Here is a 24369-nt window from a genome sequence, read left to right on the forward strand (position 1 = left end):
GTGCAGGTAATATGATTGGTCTGTGACTATTCACCAGTTCCCCAGCTGGTGACTCAATTATGCTAAGCACCACATACCACCTTTGTTTCAGAAAAACTGCGCAATATGACAACTTAATTTGCTAAAAATATTCACCGCAGGTAGCTTTAATTATGTGTAGCAGAGTTTTTTTAAATTATAGAGAAAAGAAAGTATATTTTTCTTTAGCAAAATAGACTTTGATTTAAGTTTGGTGAGCATCAGGAAACCATTGAGTCTTTAAAGAGATGCTTATATCACCATAGTTGTGTGTGAAAGGCTGATTTATTGCTAAGTGATGGTGCATATATATTTGTTGTAACAGTTATTTGATACGGAGATGAGCAGTTGTAGTACAACAGATCCTGCGCTTAACATTTGGCTAACTACCGCGATGAGGTGATGAAAGATAGGCTCTCTGTAGGTTTGCCGAGAGGGAGGGGTGCTTAGCTTTCTCTGATGGGTAATTGGGAGTGAAAATCTTGAGCAGAAAAGTGAAACGATATGAGCTGTACATCTATTAACTAATATGTAAATTAGTTGCAAAATTGAATGGATGGGGAAGGTTAGTGTTTTACAGACATTACTCTGGGAGATTTTATTGTGTGCTTCTTGAAAAATATCCCATGATTCCCAGGGCAGGGCGACCAGGGGGAGGTGGAGGAAGGTATTGAGGGTAGAAATGGTGATGGAAGGAGGCTTCACTTAGGGTGGTGAGCACACAATCCCGTGTACAGATGATGTGTTGGGGAATAATAGTGCACCTGAAACCTGTATAATTTTGTTAACCAGTGTCACCCCAATAAATTCAGTGAAAAAGAAAAAGATTTCATGGTAAATGAAGTAGGAAATACCAGGTTTCCCAACATTAGGTGAAACAAATTTAAAGCTGCTCCTCTAGTGTAGCCTATGCTGTACTTTGTGAATCTCCACGTCCTGTGGAATAGCGGACTCTTTGCTCAGGGGACCCTGTTGTTCTTTGGAACACTTTGACAATCTTGAACTGTATTACTGTTGTAATCTGACTGACCTGACCTGGACTTGAGGAGGAGTTAAGGGGAGTGAAAAGAATAAAGAGACAAATAAGTGGAGAAATAAGGAAAGAAAAAAGTCAAAGGGAAAAGATGTCGGTTCAAGAAGTTGATGAGTTTAACTTAGCACTGGATGAGCTTTCACATGCTGGGGGGATGGGCAGGGAGAAGGGGAGGCTTTGACATGGGAAAAGTATTTAAGGCCGGAAGCAGTTTCAGAAGCACAGACGCTGTATAGTACACAGGGCTAGAGAATAATCTTGAAATGATTAGAGCATGAATTGGGGATATTCAAGAAGTAATAGCTACAGATCTTTTTGGATAAAAATTGCAGGACCAAGCAAAAAACTATTTCTAGAAAAAAACGTGGCATCAAGTTCTGGAAAAAGTACTTTTTTGTTAGTATGAGGAACATAATTTTCAGTATTCAGGCTGAGATATAAAAAGAAAACTGATGTAAAAAATGTTTTTCTGCTCAGCATATTAATTCACCATGGCAGGGAAGTGCAGGGCATCCTTCGGAAACCCTGACCTGCTCAGGGCACTTGGGCAGTCCGTGTCCTGTGACAAGCCGGGGATGCTTCACCGCTTTAGCTCTGGCGCTCCTCCTGTGAGTGTTACTTCTTGAGGAGCCAGCGTGTCCACATCAGGATTTTAATCCTAGGTTCCATCTCCTCTGCTTGGCATTCTCAGGGGTCTACCCAGAAGGATGGTGAACCACCCCTCTCAGAGAAGCCTGCTTCTTAGAACTGAGCTTGTCAGCACGTGCAGGTGTATCATGGCCAGTGTAAGAATTTATGGGACAGCTGGAAGGCTGAAGAGGCAGCATCACTGGCAACAAAACCTTTAAAAAATAATCAGCAAACTGAAATTAACTTAAATAAAATACAACGCAATATGTCCTTCTTTGTATTAAAATTCTTTGCATAATTATATCTACACACATTTATGTTTGAAAGGAAATACATGTAACAAAACATGTAGATGAATTTTTCAAGGTCAGAATGTGGAGTTTGGAAGTAAAATATGGAGCAGACGGTAAGCTCATAGGAAAATGAAGTCAGCCAGCTCTCCCCAGATGGTCACCTTTATACTGATTTTTTTGTAGCTTGTGAATTAGGCACCTGAGTTTTCTTCAACTCACCTCCCACTGTGAAATTCTTGCATTTGACATTTTAATTACAAGTAAAAACAATAAATTTTTATTATTTTTTTACTAAAAATACTCATGTTTTTTATTCTTATTTTGACTTGGAATGCAGTAATACTTACCCATATAGCGGGATTCCTAAAATGCTTATTTAAATTTTACAACTTAAAAAATTTATTAAATTTAGTAACATTGGTCATACAGGTTTCAGGTGCACAGTTCTACAATACATCAGTTGTCGCCTGCACTGTGCGTTCACCACCCCAAGTCTCCAGCTCCCCTCGGCACTGCCCTCTCTCTTCCGCAACCCCACACTGTTGTCTGTGTCTAGAAGTTTTATTTTAATTGTTTAACCTCTGTGAAAATAGAAATGCAAGTATAGTTGTTCAATTCACATCAAGGATTTCTTGGCACTTTTAAGGACACTGGCTTGAGTAATTTTTGAGATTTGTTTTATTTTAATATATGCATATTACAAATTTTCTATAATGTATTTTTGAAAGGAGATCTATGATTTGTGCTAAGAACAGTCATATTAATTTCATATATAATTTAGTTTTATATGTTCCTTGAATGTAATAGTCAAATGTTAGGTACCTCTTTACCACTGTACATGAGACGTACATAGCCTTTCAATAAACAGTGATTTTCAGGTAAACGCTGTGCTTTTCTCACTCACTACTTTTGAACTTCTGTTGCACTTGAACCTGGCACTCTATTTTTGAAGTGTCAGAAAAAATGGACAAGCTACCTCATTTAGTGCCTAGTGAGTCAGGATGATAATTTCTTCCTTCTTTTTCATTGTTTATATTCATTAGTAAGTTTTGACATTGAGATGCATGTAGAAGAAAAGGGACTCCGAAGAGAGACATATTAATGCTTTTCTTATCTGTTAGAGATAGCCTTGATAAATGTAACAGAAAAACAAATCTGTTTAAAGCACTAGTAAAATGTGAAGTGCTTGCATCTGAGATAAGGTATTCGGTGAGTGTATAATTAAAGATACGATGAAACCACTCAGTAAATTACGGCAGGAGTGGTTTATGTTAATACCTCTTGAAAGGTAATGCCTTTCAAATAAAGCTTGTTTATGTATGAATAATTTGCCTTGCATTAAAAAATGTGAATTCATACTCAGATTTAAGCATTTGGATTTTGCTTCTCATGTTTAAAAGATAAAACAAAGTTAAGCTTATTTTATTTAATCTTCTCTAAAATGGAACAAAACCAAACCATTGGCTATAAATTCCTGACCTAGTTAAACAAGTCATTTCAAGAGTACTGCCTTCGCTTGTTTATTTTGAGTCAATTAGATCCTAATGGCTCATGAACTGGAAAAGTTACAAATATAATTTTAAGGATTAAGGACATCTAATAGTCTATGGGATTAAATAGTTTTATCTGATAAATAGATAAAAAATTATTTTTAAATCAATTATGAGGTTACAGTATTTGTTATTACCCCAATAAAAGTTTTGTTTGTGAATTTTCATGCTTAGAATCTACAACCCTACCTCCAAACTTTGTCTTCTGGTACATTTTTAAAATGTTTTAATACATTTTTGTGTACAGAGATTGAATTATGATTATTTTGAAGTCAGTGAACAGGCTTTGGAGCAGTGTGTGTTAAATAGCATTGAGCCAGCCAGCCGTACCCAAAATACATATTTTCTTCATCTTCTAGATAGGTATTTTCTTTTGGTTCATTATTTATTTAATAAATATTTAATAAGTACCTGCCACATTACCAGCCTTCTGCTGGGAATGGATACCAAAGGGAAACAAAAAATAATCACAATTATGTTTTCATGAAGCTTACATTCTACAGGATCCTAGACTTTCATGTACCTAGCATGATAATTTAGAAAAATACATTCATGAGGCAAAAACTGGTTGTGGGGAAAATCAGCAATTCACACAATTTCTCAGAGAGTGACAGCTCAAATAGCAACAAAAAATAAGACTATCCAAGATTTTAATAAATCATTTAACAATCTTAAACACACATATTATATGTTATATCTATTATCTATTATATTCAAACATCTGTGGAATGTTTACCATGTATGACTCAAAAAATGTTGTTAAAATCCAAAATGAGAAATCACATAGGCAATATTTTCTAATCAAAAAGTATAGAAATGGAACTGCTTTAGGACCCAGCAGTGCCACTTCTGGGAACATATCCAGAGAAACCTGAAACAGTAATTCAAAAGAATATATGCACCCCTATATTCATTTCAGTGTTATTTATAATAGCCAGGATTTGGAAGTAACCTAAATGCCAGTCGATAGATAAGTAGATTAAAAAGGCTGTGTTACATTGACACAATGGAATACTACTCAGCTGTAAAAAGGAATATCTTCTCTTTCATGACAGCATGGATGCATTTGTAGATTATTTTGCTAAGTGAAATAAGCCAGTCAAAGAAAGAACAGTACCGCCATGGCCGGTTGGCTCAGTGGTAGAGCGTCGGCCTGGCGTTCAGGGGTCCCAGGTTCGATTCCTGGCCAGGGCACACAGGAGAAGCGCCTATCTGCTTCTCCACCCCTCCCCCTTTCCTTCCTCTCTGTCTCTTTCCCTCCCGCAGCGAGGCTCCATTGGAGCAAGGATGGCCTGGGCGCTGGGGATGGCTCCTTGGCCTCTGCCCCAGGCGCTAGAGTGGCTCTGGTCGTGACAGAGCGACGCCCCGGAGGGGCAGAGCATCGTCCCCTGGTGGGCAGAGCGTCGCCCCCTGGTGGGCGTGCCGGGTGGATCCGGGTGGATCCCGGTCGGGCGCATGCGGGAGTCTGTCTGACTGTCTCTCCCCGTTTCCAGATTCAGAAAAATGTAAAAAAAAAAGACCAGTACCATATAATTTCATTTATATGAGGAATCTAATGAACAAAATAAACTAACAAAATAAAAACACACTCATAGATATGGAGAACAGAGTGACAGCTGTCAGAAGGGATGGGATTTGAGGGGCTGGGTGAAGAAAATGAAGGGGGTGAAGCAAAGAAAAAAGACTCATAGACCCAAACAACAGTGTGGGAATTGCAGGAGGGAAGTGGAGACGGGGAAGTGGAGGAGGGTCAGAGGAGGGGTAGACGGTGATGAAGGAGGACTTGACTTGAGGTGGTGAACACACAGTGCAGTGCACAGCGGATGTATAGTAGAATTGTGCACCTGAAACCTATATAAGTTTATTAATTAATGTCACCTCAATAAGTTCAATAACATTTAAAAAAAATTTAAAGAAATGTAAATACCATATATGCATGATTACAATTCTTAGTAAAATAATGAGTTTTCAGAGTTAAAGAAAGTTAAATAAAATACCTATTTCAATTTTAAGCTAAAGTTATTTAGTTAAATAATTTTGAATCATCTTTAAAACTATTTATTTAAAAAAATGATTACTAATAGTCATGATAACAGTGTCAAAACATTTCTTTCTTTTATTTCCTGGTATTTGTTTGTTTGTTAAATTTTTTTAAAACAATGAAAAAATATCAAAAGCATAGGACTGGGAGTCATGCTACCCTCTAAACTCACCAAGATGAAATTTATTTTATAATTAGGAGAAAGAAGTACCCAATATTGTTTTTGATGATTTTTACCTTTATTCAATCCATCATATAATTATACTTATGACCGAACAACACTTCATCAGTTACTAATAGTTTGCTATGCAAAATCACTAAATTACTAAACAATTATTTTTTCTTCTTTGCTGTTCCATTGCTGGTTTATAAAAGAAACATTAATAGGAAGTCTTAAGAAAGCAGCCCTGAGAAATCTATCATAATGAGGAGAAACTCATTATTTCATGATTTGTACTTGATATTTTAAATCAACTTTTATTCATCTTAATAGCAATCATGTTCTCAACAAAATAAATAAGCTATTCACCATTATAGTTTCTTCAAATACCAAGCTTCACTTTGTCCTCTGATCATCTTTTAAAGATGCAGATAGCACCATACTAACTTCACCATACAATTCTCAGAGTAACTAAGAAACTGGATGACAGTATGATATAGTAGTGATAAGGTAAAAGAGGAAACATATTATTAAGTAGCTTGATAGCTGAATACTATATCAAAGTGTCAGTTTAGATAAAAACATTCATCCATTTTCTAGTATAGGAGATATATGAGGACATGAAAAGTTAAGTTTCTAAGGTTTCTCGATAACAAGCTCTCTGAAAACACTCAACTTGGCTGGGTGTCTCTTCAGCAATTTCCTGATAAAGTCTTTCCTTCCAATTTTCTGAACACTATGAAAAAGAGAATTGAAATTTACTAATAATAATTACAAGGAAAAGCTCCCATTTTTACAATACGCACAAGTGGAATCACTACTGATAAAAAAGCTTGATTGTTTTTAAGCTAGGGAAATATTACAACTCATAAAGGTTTAGGGTACGCATCCTTTTATGTCTAGTATTTTAAGATGCTAGACAATAATGACTTAACTAACCTTAGTGACAAGGCATTAGATAGGGAGTTATAGAAGGAAAGGTAAAATATATAGACTTCAATTTAAATGTAAAGCTCTGAGTAAGATGTTCTGTTGCGGGTTTATTTTCTTTTGTTTGTTTGTTTTTGAATCCAGCTGCATCTAAAGTCAAATGAGGTCATAGATAAGAGAAAGTGTCGATGGACAGGCTGCAATGTTGGTGGTGTACTATTGAGGTATCATATTGCTACCCTGTATGTGGTAGTTTTATTATAGTTCTACAGAAATATCTCCAGCACACTTAATTAGCTAATAAATACATGCTCCTTATATGCATTTTCCCCCCCAAGAAACTTCAGAAACTATTTGTGTACAAAATGCTATAGTTTAGACAATGTACTTTACAATACCTCCCCAGAGAGCTTAAAGCAGGTCTTCTTAAAAAATATTCACCAGTGCCAAAAGGAACCTTGACCCACTTTCAAGTCATACCAATTATAATAGTTCTTACTCCTCCCATTTGTAGATAAAATTGGATCATTACAGAAAGAAGAAGTCCAGTCCATAAATTTTCATTTGCTCAGAATTCACATTTTGTAAGAAATCTGAACTTTGTCAAATAAGGGTTAACACAAATATCATTATTAACTTGTGCGTACAAACACTTATTTAATACCTATGTATATAACAATAAAATATAATTCTATACAATTAATTCTATTGGACAAACCCTGTTTAAGTACCTACAGTTGTCATTACTCCGTATTGGACAAAATGGCATATGAAAAATTAATAGGTCACAGGTATTGTAGTATTTAGCAAAAAAAAAAAAAGAAGGGTAGTAGATTGTTCAACTTCTTTCAGACATGCAAGAACAGATTATATTTTGGATAGGTCTAGTCTAATTCCTCATGGACTCTCAAAAAAATCAATATGCATGGATGCCATGAAGAAATAAGAGAAAATGAAATGAGCTAATTCTACTGTGATTAGGAAGATTACACTTGGCTATCAGGATATAAAGACATGGATGCAAGATTACATAGAAAAGTAAGGTGAAACTCTATAGAAGAAAAAGAAAGAGCAAATACAATAGAAATAGGAGAAAGCTCAAACAAAAATGAAGATGAAACTTTTAGTATCCTGAAATCTCAGATAATGGCAGGTAAATCAAACTTCAATTTTAGCTACTTGGGAAAATTAGATGATTTTTTTTTAAAGAGTAAAGAAGAAAAAAAATGCTGAATAGGGTTCCTAGAGAAAGTAGGAACACATTACTCATTCTATCCATGTAACAGGGATTAACAAAGAAAGCTATAGCTTAAGCTTTGTATACCTAAAGATTTGTTTATTGTGTAAGTATCAATTTCAAATGAAATAGGTACCTTCCATTTAAGAGACTATCTAAGCTGCTACAGCTGTTCATTTTGTAGCATAAATGGTTCCCCAAGTTGCTCTGGGTTTGGCAAACTTTCAGCCAACCTGGGCCAACATTTTGTCATTCTAAAAATTTATCATTTAAAAGTTCTAGCATTGTCAAACTTTTTTTGTGATATACATCAGTGTCATCCAAATCCCGTGAAGGAAAGTCATTCAACTTTTGATAAGTATAAAGTGGAATAATTTTAACAGCATAATGAGTAAAGTTTTTTTTTTCTTTTTGTTTGAGCACAGTAAGTTGAGCCATTTCCTTTGGGGTTTACCAATTAACATTTAAAGCATAGGGCAGTTTGTTGGTGGATCAAAGCAGTGAAGAGTGTCTGATTGATGGAGGGACATGCTGATTGTTATGTCTCATTAGTAACTTTCATATCACAGCAAAGATTGTAAGGCATTATTTCCCATTTAATTTATTTTGTTAATACACGTGCTCTGTTGTACGGCATTAGATTTTTAAATTGAGAGTTCTTTGGCCCAATTTTTAGATAAACCAAAAAACTAATGATAACGTTGTATGTATTTCATATACACTATTATACTGTAGTCATAATAATGACTTCTATAACACTATACATGAAATACTGATTTAAGGCTAGATCTAGTGGTTATAGGCATTCTACTTAAATTTTGGTTGCTCAAATTGAAGAGTACGTCTTTTAATGAAATCCTAACCATTTACAACAACGTGGATGGACTTAGACAATATTATGCTAAGTGCAATGAGTTGATCAGAGAAAGGCAAATACCATATGATTTCACTATGTGAAATCTAAAGAACAATCTAAACGAACAAAAAAATAGAAACAGACTCATAGACAGGAATAGATTGATGGTTGCAAGAGGGCAAGCAAGAATGGTGAACTGGGTGAAAAGGGTGAAGAAATGAAGAAGTACAGATTGGTAGTTAAAAAATAGTCATGGGGATGTAAAGTACAGCATAGGAAATATAGTCAGTCATATTGTAATAACTATGTATGGTGGCAGTTGGGTACTGGAACTATCAGGGGACCCTTTGTAAAGTATATAATTGTCTAATCATTATGCTGTACACCAGAAACTAATACAAAATAATACTGAATGTAAACTGTAATTTCCAAAAAAAAATTGTGAGGGTATGTCTGTTAAAAGAGAACATCTAGGTCAATTTTACATTTTCTCTTCAAACATTGTCACAAACAGAATAAGAAGGACTCACAGGAAGAAAGGCTTAGGAGAAAAGATGACATAGATCTTATATGGAGCTCATACGCCAGCCCCTCTCATTAAAATTATATTCTCACTTAGACCTCACAGTGACTGTATAAAGTCAGAGTGACCACATTTTATATTCCTCAGGTCTCTTTGGCTTCCAGGTTTATACCCATATTCTTAAGTTCCTGGCTACAGTGATAGAACATTTTATATAATCTCTTATTGACCTTGAATTAATGGGCCTTAAATAGACAGAAAAGACTAATAAGAGAAGGTGCTACCTTCTTTTATTTTTGTACATAATTTTGCTTTGCCCTGGTGGGATAACTTGGTTGGCTAGAGCATTATCCTGAAGTGCAGAAGCTGCTGGTTCGATACAGGAACAGATCTATGTTCCCATCTCTCTCTCTCTCTCTCTCTCCCTCTCCCTCCCTCCACCTTCCTCTCTTGCTAAAATCAATAAATAAAAATTAAAAAACATAATTTTGCCTTCAGGGTGGTGATACTTTTCTTCTGCTTTGTTATTCTTGCTACTTATTAAATTTGTCGACATCATTTGCGTATAAGTAAAGCAGCAGCCACAATTACTGATGAAACACGACTCAGCATGTGACTATATTAGTTACTAATAAATGCTTTTCTGCTGAAGAAGCATTCTGTTGAGACTCATCATACACTTGTGTACCCCTCAGGGTGCCGATTCTTCTTCCTATCCTCCTCTGCTGTTCATGGTTTGCCATCCCCACTGCCATCATTCCAGTCTAAGCTCCCACCATCTCTTGCCAAGGTCAGCATAATAGCCTTCTTTATAACTGGTTTCCTATATATATATGTATATCTTTGATCCAATATAATTAATATTCTAAGCAACAGTCTCGGTGACATTTAAAAAATGTGAATCAGATCATATCATCTCTTCGCCAAATACTCTCCAGTGGCTTTTTTTTTTAAAGGAATTGTACTAACATATAACCTTCTTACGAAATATTTGCACAAAATCTAGCCCCTGTTTACTTTTCAAACTTTGTCTCTTATGCAGTGGTGTGCTGGACTGGTAATTTCTGGTTTGCTAGAACTGATAGTCAACAATTTTGCAAGCCAGTGATATCATGTTGATAGCTTGAAACAGACCATGGTGGAGTGTTTACACTACAGAGATCAGCCAATGCTACAAATCAGGGCTTTTTTGTTTTTCTTTATTTGTTTAGGAGAGGAGGTTGTTAATCATTTACCAGTAGCCCACTGTTGCTATTACTCTCTGCCTTATTCTCTCTGTTCCACTGACCCTGGTTTTGTTTATTCTTCTGAAATATAGGCTTCTGCCCTCATTGTAGGGTCTCTGCCCTAGCTGTTCTCCCTTTGAACTTTCATGTGAGTCTGACTCCTTTTCAACATTCAAGCCTAAGTCCAAATGTTACCTTCTCAACAAGCTTCCCATGACTGTCGTTACCAAAGGACCATCATTTGTGACTCCAGTGTCTCTACCTTATCAACTTTATCCCTTCAGCTTACACCAGTGTCTTTAAAGTCATGTGCATTTGTATCAGCTTGTATTTGGTGGCAAGACGCAGAAAACCAAATACTAGAGCATGTACTTGTCTCATGGACAGGAATTATGGGATTGCCCAGTTCAAGGCAAGTACAACAGCTCAGTGATGACATCAAGACTTAGGTCCCTTCTTCTTGCCCCACCTTTCTTAGCAGGTAACAGTCATTGTCGTAATCACAGAATGGCTCTTTCTCCTCTGGTCACTTTAAGACATTATAACTAGCAAGAGGATGTGGAAACAGGAAGGGTGCAAAGATCGAAATCCTGAAAGCATATGCCCGCAGTCTGGCCATTTAAAATGCTTTCATGGAAGGAGACTTGGCTTGGGGTGGTGAACACAGTACAATATACAGATGATGTATTATAGAATTGTACACCTGAAACCGATATAATCTTATTAACCAATGTCACCCCAATAAATTCAATAAAAATAAAATAAAAAGCTTTCCTGGAATCCATACTCAGTGACTTTTTTTTTAATATTTGTAATAATTTGGCCAAATTACAAGAGTTAGGAAAGAGAAGGATGTTTGCTTTCTAATTTTTGAGTAGAAGAAAGCAAGGAAGTTTCAGTCACTTTGGGTCACTACAGTTTTCGGTACTTTGCGTCAAATGATATTTTTTGCCATACTATCCAATAAATTTTTATGAAATTAGAGAACAATATAATTTAAGTGACCCAACTCCATCTTCATCCACGTTCCAGATTCAGATGAGTCATGCATTCAATTTGGCAGTCTAAATGTCAATCAAGTTAATCAAAATTTATCATTTAGGAAAGAGAAGATAATTGGATTACTATTCCAGATCTCTAGAAGCTCATTTCATTTAAGTTGAATTTCTTTTTGTTGTTTTTTCCGGTTTCAGTGTTCAACCTATTTTAAAGAAAATCTTTCCAAAATATGTTATCTTACCATCATAGGCGATTGATGATTATTTGATCATTTTTTTAATGGTGATCAATGTATTATCAATATGAACACATTCATTGTACCTTGATGTGTTGAAGAATTACCTTCTGGGACTTTGGTGCTGTTAGACTGTTTGCCCAGCTTGCATGGTCCATGATGCTGTATTTAAAAATAAAGTTGTCATACCTTTATTGTTTTATTTTTCATTCCTTTTCCGTGACAGCATAGAAAAATGAATAAGACCATAGGCATTAGAGTCAAACACACCTGTTAGTGAGTTCTGGCCCTACTATTTACAAGTTGCATAGCCTTGGGCCAGATGATTCATCTTTCTGAGCCTCAGTTGTTGTTGTTTTTACTTTTTTAATGGAAACAGTAGCTATCCTTTTATATACTTGTGAGAGCTCTGTAAAAGGATGTAAATACAGTAAGTGAGCACTGAATAAATGATGGCCATCAGCTTACTTTTTTCTGAGTCACATATTAAACTCTCAGTACTCTGGGAAGTGCGTGTGTGAGCCAGTCCCTGCGTCAGACTATCTGAGAGGACTACTGAAGGCACTGACTCCAAGGCTTTATCCTCAGCCTTTTTTTCTTTTAATCTCAATTTTTTTTTTTTTTCATTTTTCTGAAGCTGGAAACAGGGAGAGACAGTCAGACAGACTCCCGCATGCGCCCGACCGGGATCCACCCGGCACGCCCACCAGGGGCGATGCTCTTCCCACCAGGGGGCGATGCTCTGCCTGTCCTGGGCGTCGCCATGTTGCGACCAGAGCCACTCTAGCGCCTGAGGCAGAGGCCACAGAACCATCCCCAGCGCCCAGGCCATCTTTTGCTCCAATGGAGCCTTGGCTGCGGGAGGGGATGAGAGAGACAGAGAGGAAAGCGCGGCGGAGGGGTAGAGAAGCAAATGGGCACTTCTCCTGTGTGCCCTGGCCGGGAATCGAACCCGGGTCCTCCGCACCCTAGGCCGACGCTCTACCGCTGAGCCAACCAGCCAGGGCAATCTCAATTTTTAATAAATGATCCAGGGTTACATTTTTATGTTGACTAAAATTTAAGAACCACTACTTTCAGCCTTTAAGCAAGGATTTGCTGGTCAGATTACCTTGATCTCTGTGAACAACCCTGGAGAACAAGTGCTGGGAATACTGTTCAGAACTTGGATTCCTGAGCCACTTCTCAAATGTAACCCAAATTCTAGAGCCATATTGCCAAGAGTCAAATCCTAACTCCACAACTAACTAGCTCTTCCCTTAGAGAAGTAATTTTTCTTCTAATTATCCTTCTCTGCAAAATGGGGATAATAATAGTACCTGTCTCATAGTGCTGTCAAGAGAAGGAGAATGTTTAGATCAATACCATACTAAACACTGTATGTGACAGCAGTTAGTATTATGAGTAACATTGTTATTAGACTCCCCAGGCTGTACCTATCAGTGATTCTCAACGTAGCCGCACATTATAAGATGCTGATATCCAGGCCATACCCTGGAACAGCAAAATCAGAAATTTATTTGGGAAGGACCTGGGTATTTGTTTTCATTGTTTGTTTGTTTTTTTGTATTTTTCTAAAGTTGGAAACGGGGAGGCAGTCAGACAGACTCCCGCATGCGCCCGACCGGGATCCACCTGGCATGCCCACCAGGGGGCGATGCTCTGCCCATCTGGGGCGTCGCTCTGTTGCAACCAGAGCCATTCTAGCACCTGAGGCAGAGGCCATAGAGCCATCCCCAGCGCCCAGGCCAACTTTGCTCCAATGGAGCCTTGGCTGCGGGAAGGGAAGAGAAAGACAGAGAGGAAGGAGAGGGGGAGGGGTGGAGAAGCAGATGGGCGCTTCTCCTATGTGCCCTGGCCAGGAATGGAACCTGGCACTCCTGCACACCAGGCCAACACTCTACCACTGAGCCAACCAGCCAGGGCCGGTATTTGTTTTATTTATTTATTTATTTATTTATTTATTTATTTATTTATTTATTTATTTAATTTGCATTTTCCCGGTACTCCCAGGTGATTCCAGTGGATGGCGAGGCTGAGAACCATTCCTCCATGCCATTTAAAAGCTGTCAGGTCATTCTGATGACCAGAGAATACTATCTAAGGGCAGTGTATGGATATCCTTTGTTTCCTTGCACTTTGCTTTATTGCACTTCACAGATGTTGCATTTTTTTTTTTCCAAACTGAAGTTGAGGTCCTCCTCCAGCAAAAAACGATTACGATTACGACTCACATTATTTTGATGCTTGCTTTTTACTGTGGTGGTCTGGATCCTAACTCGCAGTATCTCCGAGGTATGCGTGTGCCGGTAAATGGACTAGGGGTTCACCTTTACTGGGGAAGAAAGATTAAATGCTCAGCCTCTGACCAAGAAAGCATGCAGAGCACAGAGCTATTATATAAGTACTGAACGTTGATGGAAAAAGCTGCTATCAATAAAAGAAAAGCTGTGATTGGAATAAGAATAAAAGGCTCAGGGTTTAGAAATCATTTAGATTCAGATTCCAAACCCAGAACTCCTGTTTGTTAATGAGACAGTTCAATTCTCTACACTTGATCTTAGCGAAAAAGCTGAGAAGCAATATACACTTAAATTCTCTGTAAGCCTCAATTTTATTCATTGCATAATGTGAATTTTTACTACCCCATAAGGTTGTTATATGGATAAAATGGGTTAAAAGATGTAACGCTTTTAGCATACAATGACCCCTGCTTCATAGACATTAAATAAAAGTTTATTGTTATTGCTGGTTTTCGAAGTGAGGGTTAATGGAATGCAGAGTGTAAAAAAGAGCAAGGAGTCAAGAGTAAGTACCAAAGCATTTTGCTTAGATGATGGGATAAACTGCAGAGCATGAATCTGAGAGTTGGCAGACAAGAGGAGTTGGCTCCTGAGGTCTTCACACTGTTGCTGTGTTTGTAAATCAGCCTCCTTGGTCCTATGCTAATATTCCTCCTAATCTGAGCTGTACTAGTAAACCCAGCTGTAAACCTTAGTAACCACAGTTGGTAAAGCAGTTTCATAAAATAAGTGCAAAGAAGTTTTGAATAGGGTCGGGAACTCGCAAGTAAGTGACACCCACTTCATTGCAATTGTGTTAAGAGCACGTATTGTACTGACTCAGTACAAACCTTTTGCAGTCTTCCAACCCGAGGCCTTGCAGATTTCTGGTGCATTTACAGAGCTAAAGGGGATCAGAATCCCATTGGAAAGTGGCGTCTCCTGTCCAGTTTATCACTTCCCATCTCTGTTTGCTACACCACGCGGGTCTGGGTTGGAGGGACCTAAAAATCACTTATGGTTTTTAGACTTCTTTTGGCTTTTTAAACAACTGCTGTATACCCCATAACCTCACAGTTCTAGACTCCTTTGGGCGGACTCAAGCAAGCTGTTTCAGGCCCAGGAGGGCACCGCTCCTCGGTTCTGTGCCTCTGACAGATGTTGGGAGAGGACGGGCAGATTACCAAGTCCACAGGCTGTGCAACCAGGAAAAGGACGCTTGTTCCCTTCCTGCGGGTGCCCCCAGTGGCTACAACTGGTTCTGCGGGGACACTTTTCGTTCAGTTGAGGGAAAGGGAAGCAAAAGACCCAGTATTCTTCTGTCCCAAGTTAATGACTTAGCAATTCCCCGTGAATTTTCTTTCATCTCACGATTACATCTTAACAAGGATTGGAAAAGGCCTATGGTATAATGTAACAGGGCTGGCCCAGCTTTTAATAAGTCTTAATGGGGTGTGTCTGGTTTCCTGATGGCTCATTTCTGAACAATATTTCTCAATTCTAGATGGTCATCTGAAAGCCTTTCAAAGAAACTGTTGATGGGATCCCACTTTTAAAATTTTTGATTTAATTGGTCTGGAGTAGCGGGCTGGTTTAAAGACTCCACAAGAGATTTTAATGAGCAGCAGTCTTTGCTAAGGAATACTGGTTTAGAATGTGGGTGGTAACTAACACTAATTACTTTGCTTCCTGGGCTTTTATTAATAATCCTGAGACTCCTGGAAAAATCCCATTCAGTATCCTGTTACATAGGGTATTAAAGAGGAACAGAAAATGCAAGAGCTCCTGCCATGCTCGGGCTGACATAAACCTGAAAGATCATTTCGTTTACTTTCTCTCCAAATGGGGTTTGTGAACCAGCAACTTCAGAATCACTCTAAGGCTTAAGCATTTACTGAAAAGGCAGGTATTTGAGCCCTACTCTCATACCTCCTGAATCAATCTCTCTCGAGTGGAGTTGAGACTCTACATTTTAATGTAGAGTCATCAGGACTCTACATTTTAATAAATTCATCTAGATTATTCTTGGGCACATTTATGATTTAAAACCATTAATCTGTACCAGAAATTCTCAACCCTGACTGCACACTTGGTTCTCATAGAGGCTATAAAAATAGCCATGCCCACTAGGCCAGTGGCTCTCAGCCGTGGCTGACCTTTAGAATCACCTGGAAGCTTTAAAAAGCCTCATGCTCAGACTCCACCCTGTGTTGATCATGTCCGAGTCTCAGGGGGTGGAATTCAGTCCTCTATGGTTTTTAGAGCTCCCCAGGCGATACCAAGCTGTAGCCGAGGGTGAGTCACTCACTGTTCTGAATATTCTGGTTTCATTTTTTTTTGGTGGTGGGGGGAATCTCAGACATTAATCATTTTAAAATGTACTCCAGATCATTTTAATGTGAAGTCAAAATTGAAAATTTATGAATATCAGGTTTTCAACTTCTCTGAACTTCTTTTCCCAATGTAGTTCCTCAGTCCTCTTCAGCTTACAGATTCATGCTTGTCTCACACCAGATCCAAGCCAATTTTGACCCATGCTGATAGGTCTGGTCTCGTGAGACGTTGTATATCCATCTAGACATAAATCTAACGGATGCCTTTCTTAGCCAGTCTCATTCATTAATCTGTATTCATTCAACAACTATGTATTACATACCTAATATGAGTTAATTACTCTGCACTGAACTATGGATACAATGACAAATAAGGTATTGTTCCTGACACCCAGGAAGCTTATAGATTTGCAAGGGTATCTTTGTTTTATTTATTTATTTACTTTGCAAACAAGTATTGCAGATAGAAGTAATTATTACAATGGATGAGTGAACAAAGACCTGGAGGAATACATGTATGGTAGCAACTTCCCTGGAGAATCAGGGAACACATGACTGAGGAGATGCTATTTGAGTTAAACCTTCCCTCCCTGACCTTGAATGCCCTTCATGATGTGATCTCTGTCTGCTTTATTTCTTGCTACTCTTGCCCTGGCTTCAACTTAAGCCATACAGAACCTCTCAGTCCTTTGAATGCCCACACTCTCTTGACCAGATTTCAATCTGCATTTATTTTCCTGAAAACATTCTTCCCTTTTTCCCACCTGTACCTCTTACCTCAGTTCTGCTTAGCTGTTGTTACTGCCACAAAGAGGTCTTCTCTGACCTCATGGAGGGTGATAAATGTCTCTGTTATACATCCACGTGCCAACTTGTACTTATCTTAGAGCACACACACACTTCATGCATGCCCGCGGCCCCTCGAGATTGAATTCCATTTAAGTGAGAGCAGTTGGCTATCTCCTTTGTCACGGTGTGTCTCTTGCACAGCACAGTTCCTGGCACTCCTCAATGAATGAATGAGGTGCATTCCAGGAACAGGGTGACACATACAGCGCCATAGAGGCATGGGATTCTGTGGCATGTCCTAGAATAACAAAAACTTTGAATGGCCAAAGTATAAGATGGGCAGGATGAGGCTTCCAGAGATGAGTCAGAAGAGGCCGGTTGATAAGGGTCTTGCATGTCACCCTGCGTAGTCTGAACTTGGCCCTGTAAGCAGTGGGAAGCCAGGAAAGCGTAATAATGAGGTTTATCACTCAGAACAATCGTTCTGGAGGCAGTGTGGAAGATGGCTTGAAAAAGAAAAGAATAATTTAAAGAACAGGTAGGAGATGTTCCTGTACCATGGGTAAAAAATAATCAAGCCTTCCCCAAAGTAATGAAACAAAGGGGCTCCATTCAGAAAGCATTTTTGAGATAAAATCTATAACATTTGCTGATGAACTGCTTGTGGGGGTTATTATGAAAGATGGTATCATGGCCGATCTCAGAACACAGGCTGGATGAGGATGCTATAATGGAAATATAGAGTACTGGAAAAGAAGAGCTCGTTTCTGATTACAGAAAAAAGAGCTCATTATTAAACACATTGAGAATTTCGTATGTCTGAGGGTGTCTAGGTGTAGAGTCTTTTGTGCTGTTAGAAATGCATAAAATTCTCAGCTTGCACCTTATTAATAGTGGATGTGACTGGTGTTGTTCAACTGATACGTTGACTTCCAGTTTATGTATAAAAAGACAAAATTTGGAAACTGGCAGTGTTTTATTGATTTTACGATTTGTGTTTCTTTGGGCTACAGTTTGTAATAAATTCAGCAATATGTCAAGGAAAAATGTTCATTTAAGTCCTTTATTGGTTATGTTTTTTGATAAGATACATATGCCTATGGAAACCTCCACCCCCAAAATAGCTATGCTATTATATTTCTTTTTCACTTGATTGTTCAGAAACAAAGTGTTTTATTCTTGTTAAACTTAGTGCCATGTTTAATAGGAACACAGATTAGTGGATAGATGGATGCATAAATTTCTAATCAAAAAACAGGGATATGGAATATTTTCTGGAACTAATCACTAAAGAATTGCAGGACCTCTGTCCCACATGTAAATGCTTAAGTGGCTTTGTGGTGAGTGGTTGAAATCACCCACCACAGAGGTAGAAATCACCAGAGGCGTTTTTAAATTGACCTTCCATCATATCATTTTTTCTTGGCAATGCAAAACCAACCTGGGAATTTAGAGCCATGACTGTAGTAGACTATGTTTCTTGATATGTTAACCTGCAATGTTATAAAGTGAAAGGGAAGCAATTACATTAATATCCTATTAAAAACTCTTTTGCTTGGTACCATCCTAGAAGCTAGTAGGTGGGTATTTAATCAAAATATTATTTTAGAAACATAATTTTGTGATCCATGTGAAGAGGCTGGAAGAGAAAATAACAATTCTAGTCAAACAGAAGAGAGAGGAGGGAGAGGGCCTAGAATAACCCACTGGCAGGTAAATGGAGAGCGCCCATTAATTAATTAATTATTAATTGCCAAATATTTATTCACTGTTTATGCCAGACTCTGGGGATGCAATGATCCAATCTCTATGAGTTTATAAACAAGTTTAAGAGATGCATATTAAGTCATTAAACTAATAAATAGAAAATTGCAGGTGTGTGCTATATGTGGTGTGTCTAAGGAAATGTCAAAGTGAAAAAAACCATCTCTGAAGAGAAATTGACAGGACTCATTTGGTTATTGGGGTATCAGAATAAATAAAAGACATGTTTTTTGGGGTTTTTTTCTGAAAGAATATTCAAATTGGTTTGTGTGACAAATGTCGTACATGAAATGGCATCAAAGGAGATGCATTCAGTGACAAATTGTGTGAAACAGATGAAAAGGACTTTTTACCAGATTAGATCAGCAAGCTATGAATTGTTAATTATGATTTTATGGTTAATTCTGCTTAATTTTCATTGTCACCATTCAGTGGGAATGACGGTATTTCGCTGATGAGACACAGTTTACTCTAGATCTTTCCCTTTTGATTTTTTTTTTCATCAGATGTTGCCAGAGCAATTGAATTACTGGACAAACTACAGGAATCTGGAGAAGTACCAGTACACAAGCTACAGTCCCTTAAAAAAGTGCTTCAGAGTGAGTTTTGTACTGCTATCCGAGAGGTACGACACTAAGATTCTAATAACTATGTTCAGCCGTATGTCTTCTGAGTGGAAAAGTCTGCTTTTCCATACAGTTGAAAAAGTTAAGATTGGAACTACATCTTTGCCTTCTATTTTTAGCTCCATGGAGAGATGACAAAAATATAATTTAGTGTGCTAAATTTTTAATTGGATCCAGTCAGGATTTATACATTCATATGAAACCAAATGATGACCTTATGGTATCAATACAGTGGCTACCTTAGCAGGGAACTGTTACATGTAATTGAAACTATGCAGTGGTCACATGGAGTCGAGTGGAAATTCAGTTAGAAATGCTCATAATTAAGGAGGGCTGAGATTTTCTTAAAAGAACAGTCAACTGAATTTTTCTCAGGCAACTCTGACTAAAGTTATAGTTATCCAAACATTACTGTCTAGTGCGATAATGGAAGATCTCTGAACAGGCTGATAAGACCTCCTAACAAATCTCTGTAATGCTTTCCTGGCTGATGGAAGATGTCTAAGGTAAAACAACTATGTAGTTAATGACTGTTTAAGTTTTGTATTGACTTGTGCTGGAATTGATTTGCCAACTAATGAATTTAATTGTTTACAAGAGAGTTTCACTTGAGAGAGATATGTGATACTGCTTCTTGTATAAAATATTATTCAGTAAGCTTATCACTCCTTCCCCATTGGGTACTAAGTAATAATTTCTTAATTAGAACCTAAAGTCAATAAATCCAGCATATCTGCCTTGCTAGAAGGACCCAATAATGAATTACTTACCATCATCCTCTTCAAAGAGTTGAACCCAATGACTGTCTGGAGAGTCCACTGTACCAGAGGCCATGCATTTCTCAAGGAATGCTCATGTCTACCTCCCTCTTGTCAACTCTGCTTGCAGCAAATGCAGGTTCTTTTACCACAACAATGCTACTTTATGAGTGGTCACTAGGTAGGAAAGATCAAGGTGACTAAGGTAGAGACCTGCAAAACCTCTCTCACTATAGAGTTAAACTGTGTCCAACCTAATGTAGTTATATTTGGATTTTGTTGCGGTTTGGTTTTAGACTCTACCTATGCTAAATCTTAATCATATGAAGTTGTTGACTATTTAATTTTTGTTTATAACGAACACGGCTTGAGTTAGTAACCATGATTGCATCTGCAAGTGTTATTAACCTATAAATTTGACCACAGTCTGCAAGGAAATTTCTCAAGTTCATGAATTCTCAGCCACTGGCGACTCAGTGGAAAGGTATATGTGGAAACTCCGTGGGCCTCCTCTTGGTTAAATTTCTGTAGTCACGCTGTAGACTAAGGTCAAATCCCCTATACACTCTTTTCTTCCTTCATAAAGTGCTACTTCCCAGATTTGGTGGCCAACTTTTTATTTTTAGATATTCTATTCTTTTACCTTCCACGGGACTAACTAAAGAATATGGCATATCCCATATGTATCTATGCTCCTTGGGAATTTGGCTCATGATCAGTGCAAGATCTCTACCTTCATAGACTTATATTCCAGTGAGAAAATAATGATAAGTAGGTACGCAGTACAATGTCAAAGAGTGACCAAGCTATAGAGATAAATAAAGCAGGAATACGGGAGTAGAAGTAAGGTGCTATTAAGTTAGTACGGTAAGAAAATACGCTGCCTGAAGTATTGGAACAAGTCACAAATATTGGGGGTATAGCCCAGAAAATTTGGGGCCCAGAAAACCACAAACACAAAACCCAGAGACAGGAATGGTTTTAGTCCCTGGAAGGAACATGCCAAAGTCAGAATGTCTACAGCGAAAGAAGCAACATAGGCTTCCTAGATGCAGCTAGAGAGCAGATCATGTAAGGCTTCACAGGATTTGGTAAGAACATTAGATTTCATTCTAACCATGATAGGAAACTCTCACAGAGTTTCAACCTGGTTTGATTGGATTTTAAAAGGTCTCTGACTGTTGTGAAAATACAAGTGTGTGCGCAAGAGTAGAAACAAGGGAATCCAGTAATAAAGGAAAGTGTAGATCAGTGGTAGTCCACCTGGTCCCTACCACCCACTAGTGGGCATTCCAGCTTTCATGGTGGGCGGTAGTGGAGCAACCAAAGTATAAATAAAAAGATAGATTTAACTATAGTAAGTTGTTTTATAAAGATTTATTCTGCCAAACTTAGCGAAAATATGACATAAAGTACTTGGTAAGTAATTATTATTATATACTTTAACTTGCTGTAACTCTGCTTTATAAATTTTATCAAGTAAAGTTACTTCCCTACTTTATAAATCACCATTACTGTAGAACAGGTGGGTGGTTAGAAAATTTTACTACTAACAGATACAGAAGTGGGCGGTAGGTATAAAAAGGTTGACTACCCCTGGTCTAGATCAAAATGAGAGGTGCCAGCCTGCTGGCCTGGATGCAGGCAGCAACAGTGCAAGTACTGGGAAGTTGTCAGATTCAATATTATATTTTCGAGAGTAAAGTCAGCTGAAACTGTTGATATATTGACTCTAAAGATGAGAGATTCTCAGTTGGTTCTTAGATTTGGGTTGAACATCTGCATTAATGGTGATATAAGAAATGGGAATAGTGGGGACTAGTATGATGGAGACCACCCAAGGGTTCTTTTAGGACATAGGACATTGATGATGCTTTTCAGAATATAAGTAGAGATGACTAGCAGGCACCTCAGTCTGAAGCTTGGAGAAACAGTTGGGTCTGGAGATGTAATTGTGGTATAGGTACCTATCCAAACCAACACACAAGCTTTTAAAAAAAAAGTTTGCTAAAAAATAAAGGGAGAATGAGAATAAAAGAATAAATAGGGAGACATTATATAGGAATTAGAAATATACCTTATAAACCCTGTTTTGCTAAAGAGTGGTATGTGTATCATTAGTGGTTAGTGGAAATCTATAACTAAACTATAGGCAGCCCAACAATGTCAGAGGAAAAAGACGATACCTTGTATCTACCTAACATTTTTAAAGTTGGACTAAGGTTACTTTTATGTATAGTGTAATGTCCTTATGATAATTTTGTTCTTAAAGGCAATGCATGTTATACAGAATTGGGGGTTTTTTAGGCAAGAGGAGGAGAGTTAGTGAGGCAGACTCCACATGCACCCTGACCAGGATCCATCCAGAAACCCTATCTAGGGTCAATGCTCAAGTACCGAGCTATTTTTATTACCTGAGGTTGATGTGCTCCAATGGAGCTATGCTCAGTTCCTGTGGCCAGGCTCAAACCAATTGAGCCACTGGCTGTGGGAGAGGAAAAGGGAGAGAAGAGGCAGAGGGAGAACAGATGGTTACCTATCCTGTGTGTCCTGAATGGGAACTGAACCCAGGATGCCCATCTCCAGGCTGAGCTCCATCCATTGAGCTATCTTTCAGTCAGGGCCCATAAATTATTTTGATGACTTCAAATTGCCTAACGTCTCACACGAGTTCTGTAGTATTGTTTCTATTTGTTGAGTTTGGAATTTTCTTTATTATTCTTATTGTGTCACTTTATACTAATTGTGAGAAGTAATGCTAAAAATAGCAATATGTATACAACAATTCTGAATCATAAAATAATATTGTGAATCAATCTAGTTAAACATGTTTTAATAAAAACAGAAAATATGAATACATGTTGTCAGGCAGATGAATCTACAAGCCACTCAAGAAAAGTGCATCCATAGACAGCATCATATTCTACTGGCAAAAACTAAATTGTTTCCTTTAGTATTAGGAACAAGACAGGGATGTCTGCCTTCACCACTCTTAACATAATATTAGAAATCTTAGCTGTACCAATCAGACAAAAAATAAAATAAAAATAAAGAAAAAGAAATATAAGGCATCCAAGAAAAGGAAGAAGTAAAATTGTCATTATTTGCAGATATTATACTTAGAAAACCCTAAAGGCTCCACCAAAACACTACTAGATCTAATAAATGAATTCAACAGTGTAGCAAGATACAAAATTAATATTCAGAAATTGGTGACATTTTCATACAGTAATAATGAACTATCAGAAAGGGAAACTAAGAAAACAATCCCATTCAGAAATGGATCAAAATAAAAAATACCAATGAATAAATTTAACCAAAGATGTTAAAGACCTGTACTCAGAAAATTATAAGGAGAAGGAAATTTAAGGAGATCAAATAAATGGAATCATATACCATATTCATAGATAGGAAGAATTAACATCATTAAAATGTCCATACTACCCAAAGCAATCTATAGATTCAGTGCCTTCCTATCAAAATACCAATGGTGTATTTCACAGAATTATCGATAAAACAAATATTCCAAAAATTTATATGGAACTACAAAACCCCAAATAGCCACAGCAATCTTGAAAAAGAACAGCGTTAGAAGAATCATGCTACCCAATATAAAACTCTACTACAAGACCATAGTAATAAAAAGAGCATGGTACTAGCATCAAAATAGACATATAGATCAATGGAACAGAATAGAGAGCCCAGAAGTAAAACCTATGCCTTTATGGTCAATTGATATTTGACAGAAAAGGCACGAATACAGAATGGGGTAAAGATGTTCTATTTAACTAATAGTATTAAGAAAATTGGATAGATACATGCAAAAAAAAATGAGACTACCTTTTACACTACACACAAGAATAAACTCAAAATGGATTAAGGATTTAAATATAAGACTTGAAATCATAAAAGGCTGAAGAAAACATAAGCAATAAAATTTCAGACATCGGATCATTTACAACAACATGGATGGACCTTGATAACATACTGAATGAAATAAGTAAATCAGAAAAAACTAAGATCTGTATGATTCCATACATAGGTGGGACATAAAAATGAGACTCAGGGTCATGGACAAGAGTGTGG

General features: G+C 37.6%; 1 protein-coding gene and 1 non-coding gene across 2 annotated transcripts in view; one reads left to right on the top strand and one right to left on the bottom strand.

The window, feature by feature from the left end:
* LIN7A (lin-7 homolog A, crumbs cell polarity complex component) overlaps positions 1-24369 on the top strand; it is a 141810-nt gene that overhangs the window by 20977 nt on the left and 96464 nt on the right. The window contains exon 2 of the mRNA XM_066368487.1: positions 19406-19524. Within this exon, the coding sequence (XP_066224584.1) occupies positions 19406-19524 (119 nt within the window). The remainder of the gene's footprint in view (positions 1-19405; positions 19525-24369) is intronic.
* TRNAP-AGG (transfer RNA proline (anticodon AGG)) lies at positions 12663-12738 on the bottom strand. The gene has a single exon. It is a non-coding gene; the product is annotated as a tRNA-Pro (tRNA).

The sequence above is a fragment of the Saccopteryx leptura genome, chromosome 2 (assembly GCF_036850995.1).
Source record: "Saccopteryx leptura isolate mSacLep1 chromosome 2, mSacLep1_pri_phased_curated, whole genome shotgun sequence".
Taxonomy (NCBI): Eukaryota; Metazoa; Chordata; class Mammalia; order Chiroptera; family Emballonuridae; genus Saccopteryx; species Saccopteryx leptura.